Here is an 11,834-nt window from a genome sequence, read left to right on the forward strand (position 1 = left end):
TTCAGTTTTCTTACAATCCATGTTTGAAATTCTTCTGTCACTTTAGTGTTCTGAGTTTGGTTAATGTCCATTGCTGGGGAGCTGTTGTCCTCTTTGGGAGTGTGTTTTCCGTTTGAGTCTTCATACTTCCAGAGTTCTTTTGCTGGTTCCTTCCCATCTGGATCAGTTGTTCCTTCTTGCCTTTAGATTTTCATTTGGATAATGACAAGCCCTACTTAGTCTTTGAAACAGTAGGTGGTGTTTGTGGGTGAGATTCAACCACACCCTTTGTGATGAATCAGTAGATGCAGTAACAGGGTGTGCAGGATGACCTCCCTGTCAGTAGGTGGCACTTGCAGGGAGGAGTGAGCTGCAGTGCTATTTTTGGGTCCTGTAGCTAGGTCTCGTTCCTCTACAGAGGCCCTCTTGTGGCACGGGTGGTGGGTGGGGCCCTGAGACTTCCAGGTGTGTCCTTATTTTCCACCTCAGTGGGGGCAGCACCGGGAGTCAGTCTGGGTGGGGCTGGGTTGGGTAAGCCTGCCCTCAGCCTCCACAACTGCTATTAGCAGGGATCAAAGGTCTGCTCTTTGCTTCTATGCAAAGCTGCCGGGGAGGGGCTGAAATGGCTCTACTCAGCTGAAAGTCTGGGCTTGGGGGCTGGGGCTGTCCGAGACCCGCACTCTGGAGCAGGTCTCGCTCCCCTCCACCCTCCCCCTCTCCGTGTCCTCTCCCAGGCCTCTGCCAGCAAGCGGGACCTCAGGCTGATGGATCTCCCCTGGCTGTCACGTGGGCTGGCAGGTTCCCTACCCAGGATCGCAGCCTGAGCTGGGTGCACAGCCCTCTTTTGGGAGGAGGGTTGCCGTTCCGGCACCCTGATCTGCCCCTGAAGGCACACACTCCTCAGTAGGCTCTTTCGCAGTTCTCTCTTCTGTGCTCTGGGGCAGTGCGATCGTGACCTGGGTGTACGGGTTCTGGTCTGCAGGCCTGTCCCCTGGAGATCAATCTCTGACCCTGCCAGGGGTAGGGGTGCTGGTCTTGAATCATCTACAGGGTGCCCAAGCTGGATTGATTTCACTCCACCTCGGGATTTGCCCCGCTCTCCTGGAGTCCCCAGGCAAGCAGCACCTGGGAGGGCTGGCGGGTAGGGAGCTCGCAGTCTGAGTACCCCTCAGTCTGCTGTAGGGCCCCAAAAGGAAAGGTCCCGTTCCTTGGAGATGCCTCCGTGTGACAGCTAAATTGTCTCTCTGGGCACGCCCTGGTAGGGAGGAGGGGAAGGAGAGAACGGAGCACTATGGCATCTGCCGATGGGCTCGGGTCTGCGCCCCGGGAGGTGCCCCGAGGGGGCTGGGAGTCCGGCGCTGAGTCCGCAAGAGGCCACTGCTCGCTGGCGGCAGCCGTCTCTGGGCTGGTGTCCGCAGGTCTCTCCAGCCGCTCAGGAGCCACCAGCAGTCCCAGATGCAAGGGAGGGGGAAGTTAACCGCTCCACCTACCCTTGTTGCTGGTCTCCAAGCCTCTCGGGACTTTTCTCCTTCCAGTTCTCCTCCGCAGCGTCTTCCCGTGGAGTCTCCTGTAGTTTCTGGCACCCTTCCTTCCGACCCTCACCTGATCTATGTTTCTCCGATAGTTTATTTTTTTCTCTTTCTTCTAAAATTTGTCTTTTTTGCAGAGACACTCTGACTGCGGCTTTTCTCGTCTGCCATCTTGGCTCCTCCTCCGCCACCTCACCTTTCGATAGTTCACTTACTGCTCTGAACATGTTCTCCATTTGATTGACATACTTCAGTAAAGTGAGAGCTCCAAAGATATTTGTTATATAAATTAATGTATATGTTTAGTTTCCCAAATTACTGGCTAATCCCATGATCACCTTTGAATGAACTGTTTAACTCATTTTTAAGCACATTCCAGATTTCTTACCATTTCAACTACAAACATTTCAGTATGTACCTCAAAAGAGTTAAGGATGTCTTTAAAAAACATTAACCACAGGGCCAGGTGCAGTGGCTCACGCCTGTAATCCTAGCACTCTGGGAGGCCAAGGGGGGAGGATCGTTTGAGCTCAGGAGTTCGAGACCAGCCTGAGCAAGAGCGAGACCCCGTCTCTACAAAAATACAAAGAAATTAGCTGGACAGCTAAAAATACATAGAAAAAATTAGCCAGGCGTGGTGGCGCATGCCTGTAGTCCCAGCTACTCAGGGGGCTGAGGCAGGAGGATCGCTTGAGCCCAGGAGTTTGAGGTTGCTGTGAGCTTGGCCGACGCCACTGCACTCTAGCCCAGGCAACAGTGTAAGACTCTTGTCTCAAAAAACCATTGCACTCTAGCCCAGGCAACAGTGTAAGACTCCTGTCTCAAAAAAAAAAGAAAAAGAAAAACATTAACCACAATGTCACTATCACCTTACAAAAATTAACAATAGTTCCTTAATACTATCGGTTTCTAAAACTTTCCCCCAATTATCTCAGAAATATGTTTTTACAGTGATTTGTTTTAATCAGAGCTGAAATAAGTCCATACACTATATTTGGCTGATATATTTCTCAAGTAACTTTTAATCTAAAGGTTTTCCCTTGTGTTTTTCTTTATAATTTATTGAAAAAAAAATTGGATCACTTACCCTAGATTTTCAGAGTCTGGATTTTGCTGATTGTTTCCCCATGGTGGTGTTTAACCTGCTTCTCTGTCCCCTGTAAATCCCTATAAAGTAGTAGTCAGTTCTAGAGTTTCAATCTGCTTCTGGTTTGATTTGGGGGCAAAAATAGATGGTAGTGTGTTGGTGTGTATTTCAGTAGAAGGGACATGAGGTCCAGATGTCTCTATTATTTTTTTTTTTTTTTATTTTTTGAGACAGAGTCTCACTGTTTTGCCCGGGCTAGAGTGCCGTGGCATCAGCCTAGCTCACAGCAACCTCAGACTCCTGGGCTCAAGCGATTCTCCTGCCTCAGCCTCCCGAGTAGCTGTGACTACAGGCATGTGCCACCATGCCCGGCTAAATTTTTCTATATATTTTTAGTTGTCCAATTAATTTCTTTCTATTTTTGGTAGAGATGGGGTCTCGCTCTTGCTCAGGCTGGTTTCGAACTCCTGAGCTCAAACGATCCACCCGCCTCGGCCTCCCAGAGAGCTAGGATTACAGGCGTGAGCCACCGCACCCAGCCTCTATTATTTTTATTTATCCCAAATTTTGTCAATCTTTTCATCTTATCATGATGAAAAACAATGCAGGCAAGAGCCAAATTTTCTGCTGGACACACTTCTATTCAACAATACCACCATCTGGTGGTGACTGACAGTAACTACACAGGTGGCAGCATGCAGTAGAGGGGCCTTGGTGTCCAGAAAGGATTTGCATGTTGGGTCTCTGAGTCACTGTGGGCAAGTTATTTAACTTTTTTTCTTGCAGGTTTTTTTTTTAATTGAGATATTAATAAAATTCACGTAACATAAAACTCACCATTTAAAAATGTACAATTCAGTGGTTTTTAAGTATATTTACAATGTTGTACAATTTTCACCACTAATTCCAGAACATTCCATCATCTCACAAAGCAATCCTGTGCCTCTTAGCAGTCACTCCCCATAGACTCCCCATTCCAGCTCTAGTAACCACTAATCTATGGATTTATATATTTAAAACATTCCATAAAAATGAAACAATACAGTATGTGGCATTTTTTATCTGGCTTCTTTCACATAGCATACTGTTAACAAGGTTCATCCATGTTGTAGCATGTATCAGAACTTTATGTCTCTTTATGACTGAATAAAATTCCCTTCTATGGATCTACTACATTTTGCTTATCCATTCATCGGTTGATGGACATTTAGGTTGTTTCTACTTTTGGACTGTTACAAACATTCATGTACAAAGTTTTTGTGAAGACAAATGGTGTTTTAATTTCTTGGGTACATGCCTATGAACAGAACTGCTAGGTCATGGTAATTCTATGGTTTACCCTTCCAAGGAGCTGCTGAATTTTCCACAGCTGCTGCACCATTTAACATTTCCACCAGCAATATGAGGGTTCCAGTTTACCCATATTCTTATTAACACTGATTATTTTCCATTCTATTAAACTTTAAAGTTTTCCTCATCTATAAAATGAGAGGAAATAGTATGGTGGTTCCCCCAAAAAATCAAAAATAGAGCTACCATATGATCCAGCAATCCCATTTCTGGGTATATATCAAAAAGAAATGAAATCAGTGTCTCAGAGAGATATCTGCACCCCTATGTTCATTGCAGCATTATTCACAATAGTCAAGACATGAAAACAACCTAAATGTCCACCAACAAATGAATGGATTAAGAAAACGTGACACATACACAGAGGAATATTATTCAACAATAAAAAACAAAAAAAATCCTGCCATTTGCAACAACACAGATGCACCTGGAGGGCATTATGTTAAATGAAATAAGCCAGGTGGAAAAAGACAAATAACGTATGATCGCACTTCTATGTGGAATCTAAAAAAGCCAAACTCATAGAAACAGAATAGAATGGGAGTTGCCAGGGAGTAGGGGAAATGAGGAGATGTTAGTCAAAAGGTGCAAACTTTCAGTTATAAGAAGAACAGTTCTGGGGATCTAATGTGCAGCATGGTGACTATACTTAATACCACTATATTGTGGCCAGGCACAATGGCTTATGCTTGTCGTCCCAGCTACTTGAGATGCTGAGGTGGGAGGATCACTTGAGCCCAGGAGTTCAAGACCAGCCTGGGCAACACAGTGAGACTTTGTCTCTATAAAAAAATATAAAAAATAATAATTATGCCATACTGAATACTTGAAATTTGTTGCCAGCGTAGATCAAAAGTGTTCACATTGCACACACACAAAGTGGTAACTATGAGGTGATGGATGGCTAAACTTCACTGTGGTAATCATTTCACAAGGTATTTATCAAATCATGTTGTGCACCTTAAATATATACAATCTTATTTGTCAACAAAGAGAGGAATACCTACCCTTATTCAGTCATTTATTCAAATTTTTTTTGAGTGTTGAACAAAAAGCACTATACACAATGATTCGAGAATCATCTTGGCTCAATTCTTGGCCAAAATAACAGACCTTTAACAATCAATTATACAATAAGCTTTTTATAAACACCATGGTAAGCAGGAATACTATGAGAAGCTATTATTAACAAGAAGCCCAACTAGTGTGAGGGTCAAGAATGACAGTGCAGTTAAACGTACAGAAAAGGAGGCAGGAGCAAAGTACAAGATGGGACTGGAGAGGCAGGCAAGGAACATGTTACGTAGGGATTCTGAAATTCATCCTAAATTCAACCGTACTTTCTTATCATAATGCTAATTACTTATGTAACTATTTGTTCACTGTCATCTACCCACTAGGATGGTAAACTCCATAGAGATAGGGATTGTGTGTCTTTTCCACGGCTTTATCCTTGATGCCTAGAATATAGAAGATAACCAAGTATTTATCGAGTAAATAGCTATTAATCCATCCTCTACAGAGAGATTATCTCTTATAATATTTCTATATATTTGAAGAGTTTTCTTTTCTCTAGATTAAACAACGTGTTAAATTGCTCTTAAATTTTCTCTTTTCTAATCTTTACTGCTGTTTCAAGATTTTCTCCAAGATTTCCAAAATTCAATTTAAAAACTATACGGTGGGAGAATTTGCTACGTTATCAGAGAATGTCAGCTAATAACACATAGAATGAACACAAATTATAAAATACTGTTATGCAACCACCAACATAATAAGCGCTTCAGCCAAGGATCACCGATGAATGCTAAAACCATTAGGCGAAATACTATAGAGGAACAGTGATTCACAGAGCCACAAAGTATCAACCACCAAAGATCACTAATTAATTACAAAGGGGGAAAAAGTACACTTAAACAGAAAAATCTGATAGAGTCCTACTGCAGCTAAGAAATCAAACTTTACATTACCAGTAATGGACAAACTAACCGTATATGTCTCTTGATGTATTCACCAAGGATGGCTTAACATCACCTAAGTAGTATTTTCACCAAAAAAATTTTTAGCTTGAATCTAATCATGAGGGAACAATCAGGCAAATTAAAATTGTAGGATAATCTACCAAATAACTGGCCTGGAGTCTTCAAAAAATGTCAACAACATGGATCATAAAAAATAGGCAGGGGAACTAGTCTATATTACAGGAAACCACACAGATTAGGACACATGATGCTTGATTGTATCCTGGACTGAAGGGAAAAAAGGCACAGCTGTAGAGGACATTATCCATACAAGTGGAGAAATCCGAATATGGCCTGTGTATTAGATAACATTATTCTATCAATGTTACATGTCCTAAAAGTGACAATGACATTATGGCTATGTCAGAGAATGAATTTGTTTTTAAGAGATATGCATGCCAAGGTATTTAGAGGTAAAGCACCACAAAGTCGGTAACTTATTTTCGAATGGTTCAGCAATTTTAGAGAGATTAAGACATTAACAATTGACCAATCTAGGTAAAGGATATATGGGTGTTCACTGTATAATTCTTTCAACTTTTCTGTAGGTTTTTAATTTATTCAACATAAAAATTTAGGAAAAAGGATAGTGATAAGAGTACATATGCTGATACGCAAAAATAAAGCTCACTGCAACATTATAACTAAATTTCCATCAAGACAGGAATGGATACATTATGACACATTCACAGAATATTATATGCAGTTATAATCCAACCAGGATGAGCAGAGCCATCAAGATAAATAGTAGACCCTGAAAACTGCATTTGGTGAAAATAAAGTAAGTGGCTTGGCTAATGATATAATGTGACACCATGTACTTTTCTTAAAACTCACAAAAGGAATACCCTAAATATGAACACATGCACATACAGTAAAGGTACAAAAATTGGACAGAAAAGATGTAAATCAAATTTGCAGGATGGTAATTTCCATTAGAAAGGGAGAGAAGAATGAATAAAGGATTGGGAAGGAATACAAAGAGAAGAGTAAAACTAAATGAGAAACATATACGGCAAAATGCTATCACTTGTTACTTGGATTCACTGGTGTGTAGGTGTTTATAGTATTACTCCGTAAGCGTTCCAATATGGTTACAATATTTTATGATAAACATATGAATTTTCAACCTTACCTATCAATCTTACTTAATCGACTATTTAATATAAGTGATATGTATCAAATTGGTAAACCTATGAAAAGTATAGTAAAAAGGCTTTTAAAATGTATATAAACCAGTTAATCGGAATAATACAACTCTCAGTGACAGGGCAGGGCTGTGGAGTCGTAGGTAACATAGCTGAGGCATGGGGCTCTAGCATCTCCACAATAAAATGGAAGAGAAAGAGAAAGCTAAGGTGAGAACTCAAAAATACTCTAGTAGTGATGAAAGGAGATGACAGTATCACAGTCAGAGGTAACTAGAACAGATTGAGCTTTTCTCATAAGTACTGCCATCTGATGATGAAAAGGAATAAGATGCTAAACCAACACAATACTTTAATGTATGTGAAGTACATGATATTGAGTGGAGGCATAGAAAAGATCCTCATTCAGAGCCCCAGGAAGAGGTAGAACTTAGAGATGCGGCAGGTGCTCTTTCCTACTGGCCTGCAAAGACAAGACACGTGCAGAAAGAAAGAAAGCGTACCGCCACTCCGCGAACTCTTAGAAATCCTGCCTTCTATGATTGTTCTGCAATGATCCTACTCCCTTATTTACTTCTGTATTTCATTAAACATCTATAGAACAACTGATATCTAATAAATATCGATTAATGAATGTCTACTGGACAAAGATATATATTTCTTAAAGTTCTCATTTATAAGTCACAGAGGATTCTCAGATTACACTATGCCATCCCTTTAATAAACACAAAAGAGGAGTACAAATAACTGAAACAGGGAAAGAAAAAAGAAAAAAATGTTAATGGTCTTGCCAATGAGGATTCCTTTCTAAGGCTCTTTTTTTTTTCTTTTCTTTTTTAACAGAGAGGGTCTCGCTATGTTGCCTGGGCTGGAGCACGGTGGAGTGACCATAGTTCACCGGGTCCAAATCACCCTGCCACCTCAGCCTCCTGAGTAGCTGAAACTACACGCATTCACCACCACGTCCAGCTAATTTTATTTTTTGTGGAGATGAGGTGTCGCTACGTTGCCCAGGCTAGAAAGTTTTCTTGAAGAATGACTAATACAAACATCTGTAATGTGGCACAGATATTCTCAGCCTACATATTCAGACTCTTCTGAATTTGCAAGTTATGAAAATATAAGCAAAAATATATATTCTATTGAAATTTGTCATTACCATAGTCCTACCTTCAGTTTTCTGCTGTAAAACTGTCATCAAATGCTCTATAGCTTCATCCACATGCAGCCCATGGAGGTCTAAAACATTCTGTGGCAGCAGCGAGGCATTGACTTTTTCAAAGATCTCCACAGCAGCAAGGTGATTGGCTTCTTTCATCTTCTGCTCATGAAGACTACCCTTTAATTATAAATATATCCCCAATGGACACTTTAGATATTTGCTACTTAGGCAATGAAGAAATCAATAGTGCCCCAAGTAAAAGGCAGAAGAAAAAAGGAACAATAAATCTCAAATCTTAAATAATGCAATGGGCTAATAAACAAGAATGCATCAAAATTTAGGTAAATTTCAGTGAATTAATAATGTAGTTCTTAAATTACTGAATCTTTGTTTCTAATATTTTCTGAACCAAAAATCGTAAAAGAGGGAAACTTAACTAAACACCACCCATCTGTGATGGTCAATTTTAGGTGCCGACTGGATTCGAGGGATGCCTAGACAGTGGGTGAAGCATTGTTTCTGGGTGTGTCTGTGAGGCTGTTTCTGGAGGAGACGGACGCATGAGCCAGTGGACAGGGAGGAAGCCCTACCCTCGGTGGGGCAGGCACCATCTGATTGGCTGGAGGCCTGTCTGGGACAAACAAGCAGAAGAAGGGGACTGCTCTCGCTCTGCTTTCTCTCCCTTCCAGAGCAGGAAGCTTTCTCTCTTCTTGCCTTTGGACATCAGACTCCAGGTTCTTCAGCTTTCGAACTCTGGGACTTGGGCCTTCGACCTCAGACTGGGGGCTACACTGCCAGTTTCCCTGGTTCCGAGGCTCTGGACTTGGACTGAGCCATGCTACCGGCTTCTCTGGTTCTCCAGGCTGCAGACAACCTATCGTAAGACTTCTGCACCTCTGTGATCATGGGAGCAATTTCTCCTAATAAATCCCCTTTCATGTATCCTACTGGTTCTGTCTCTTTGGAGAATTCTGACTAATATACCGTCTAAGAAGGAACCCACTGGTTTATTATTTGTGTATCCTTTGATAATCCTGGGTCTTGTCTTGGCATTACCTTTCAACATCTTGTAGTTACCCTTGAAACCATCCCCCAAGGTCTGCTGTTAGGGCTATGCCAGTTTGATACCCTTCTTTGTTCCATCATGAAGAAGTAAGCCACATGGAACCACAAAAATAAAAAGTGAATCAAGGAGGTATTTTTTAATAACACCATGTCAAATAAGACTAGGTAAAATTTTACTTCCCTGAAAAATATTAATGTCATTTTCTTTTTCTGACTTTAAAAGTGATACATTACTAAAAATTCAAACATGATAGAAAGCACAAAATCCTTGTAATCCTAGCCTGAGATGACCAATGTTAACACTCTGCTGCCTTTCCTCAAAAACTTGTATCTGTTTAGAAGTATTAATAGTACTAAATGATAGACTCTAACCTAAAAGAAAATATGGACTGTCAGAATAAACTCTAATTTATGGAAGCTGTAAATGCAAAAGGAACCACAGAAACTGAGCATTTCAAAGGAGATAAAATTCTCAGAACAATACATTTCTTAGGTATCAGGACACCTTACATAATTTCTGCACTCCCCAGAATAACTTAATCTTATCACAATACAGATGTTGTTATCTGCTCCAAGATTAATATTTAGATATTTTAATTGACAAAGAAAAAATCGTAATCATCTTTCCATTTACCTGTTGGGCATAAAAGGTGGCAACGTTTTTCTTCCCCATCCGATAAGCTTCTTTTGCCTTACTGTAGCATTCTATCCTCTTCTGTTGGTGCAGGAAGGCCTCTGCCCTGTAGTCATCATACTCTGGGTACTCAAAATCCTGAAAAGATGGTTCGTTCGGTGTGTCTTCAGTCTCTTTTGATTTCTTTGCCTATAAGATGTTACACAATAAGCAATTACAAAGAAAGTAAAAAACGAATGCCTTACCTTCAGAAAATGCATATGAAAACCAGGCTCTCCTATTTTTCATCTTTCTTCTCAAAGAACAGATTCTCCCCAGTGTCTACCTAAGTCAAGCACTTAACAACTATCATTAACTTTTTTTGCCATTAAGGTTACCCCTTTTTTAACCACTCATCTCAGGAGATGTCAAAGAGTTCTCTAAAATTACCAAAATATAATTAGGTCAAAATCAAGCCAAAAGACAGAATATAAGATATTCAAAGAATAAAACTCGTTTATTCAATGCAAAATTTCCAATTTTTAGTTGGTAAATCTATTCAAAGGTTCAGTCATTAAAGGTAGCAATGGCGTTTTTTTAATTCATGTATTTTTTAAAAACAATCAATAAAATAATTGAGTAATCTTCTCTTTAAAACACAAGGGCTGGGCCGGGCAAGGTGGCTCATGCCTATAATCCTAGCACTCTGGGAGGCTGAGGCAGGAAGATCGCTTGAGGTCAGGAGCTCGAGACCAGCCTGAGCAAGAGTAAGACCCTCGTCTCTACTAAAAACAGAAAAAATTAGCCAGGCAACTAAAAATAGAAACAAAAAGTTAGCCAGGTGTGGTGGCAAGCACCTGTAGTCTCAGTTACTCAGGAGGCTGAGGCAGGAGGATGGCTTAAAGCCAGGAGTTTGAGGTTGATGTGATCTAGGCTTACACCCCAGCACTCTAGCCCGGGCAAGACTGTCTCAAAAAACAAAAAAACACAAGGGCTGCCAGGCGTGGTGGCGTGTGCCCGTAGTCCTAGCTACTCAGGAGGCTGGGGGGGGGAAGGATCACTTGAGCCCAGGAGTTGGAGGCTGCAGTGAGCTATAATCACGCCATCGTACTCTATACTGCGCAACAGCGCAAGACCCTGTCTCTTAAAAAAAACCCCACAAGAGCATGTGGAATGATCATGCCTGGCAGTTAGTAAAAGTCATAAGCATGTTTATGGGAAAGTTTCAATCAGCTGACTACTACCAGCCACTGTGATTATGTTGACTATTACACAAATTCAATGACCTTTTAAAAAAATTATCTGTCATCTTAATTATCATCCAAAACAGACTCTTACAGAAGCAAAAGTAACTCTAATTTAAATCACAAGATAATAAAAATAATTATGCAACTTTGCTTTCCGAATAGGAAAATTGCATTTTTTAAACAGTATTTTCAGACTATTCATCCAGATATCTATAGAATATCAAAAGCCAATGTTAAAAAAAGACATATAGTGACTTCCATATTCAATTTGACTTTTCACTTACCCCTTTCTACAAAGTCTTAGTTACAGAGAACTACTTGCAAACGGCAATCTGTCTCTTAGCTTGTCACAAGGAGAAAAAATTAATTACACGGTTTAAGTTGATTTTCTTAAAAGCTTTAGAATCCCAACTATCAGGTACCATACCTAGAAATGTATAAACATTCAAGACCAAAACAACAAAAAAAAATTTTCCAGTGTCTTAAACAAACTATGCTTTTCTGATATAATTAAAAATAGTGTAGATTACTTGTCAAATTTCGAAAGGCTGAAAATCATCATTTAATTAGAAATATTATCAAGAATTATAATATAGGCCGGGCGCGGTGGCTCACGCCTGTAATCCTAGCACT

General features: G+C 40.4%; 1 protein-coding gene across 1 annotated transcript in view; it reads right to left on the bottom strand.

Moving 5' to 3' along the window:
* N4BP2 (NEDD4 binding protein 2) overlaps nucleotides 1–11,834 on the bottom strand; it is a 63,535-nt gene that overhangs the window by 8,085 nt on the left and 43,616 nt on the right. Inside the window, exons 12-13 of the mRNA XM_012644475.1 lie at nucleotides 9,976–10,164; nucleotides 8,285–8,453 (exon numbers count right to left, since the gene is read on the bottom strand). Of these exons, the coding sequence (XP_012499929.1) occupies nucleotides 8,285–8,453; nucleotides 9,976–10,164 (358 nt within the window). The remainder of the gene's footprint in view (nucleotides 1–8,284; nucleotides 8,454–9,975; nucleotides 10,165–11,834) is intronic.

Source organism: Propithecus coquereli, unplaced genomic scaffold (genome assembly GCF_000956105.1).
Source record: "Propithecus coquereli isolate 6110/MARCELLA unplaced genomic scaffold, Pcoq_1.0 Scaffold213, whole genome shotgun sequence".
NCBI lineage: Eukaryota > Metazoa > Chordata > Mammalia > Primates > Indriidae > Propithecus > Propithecus coquereli.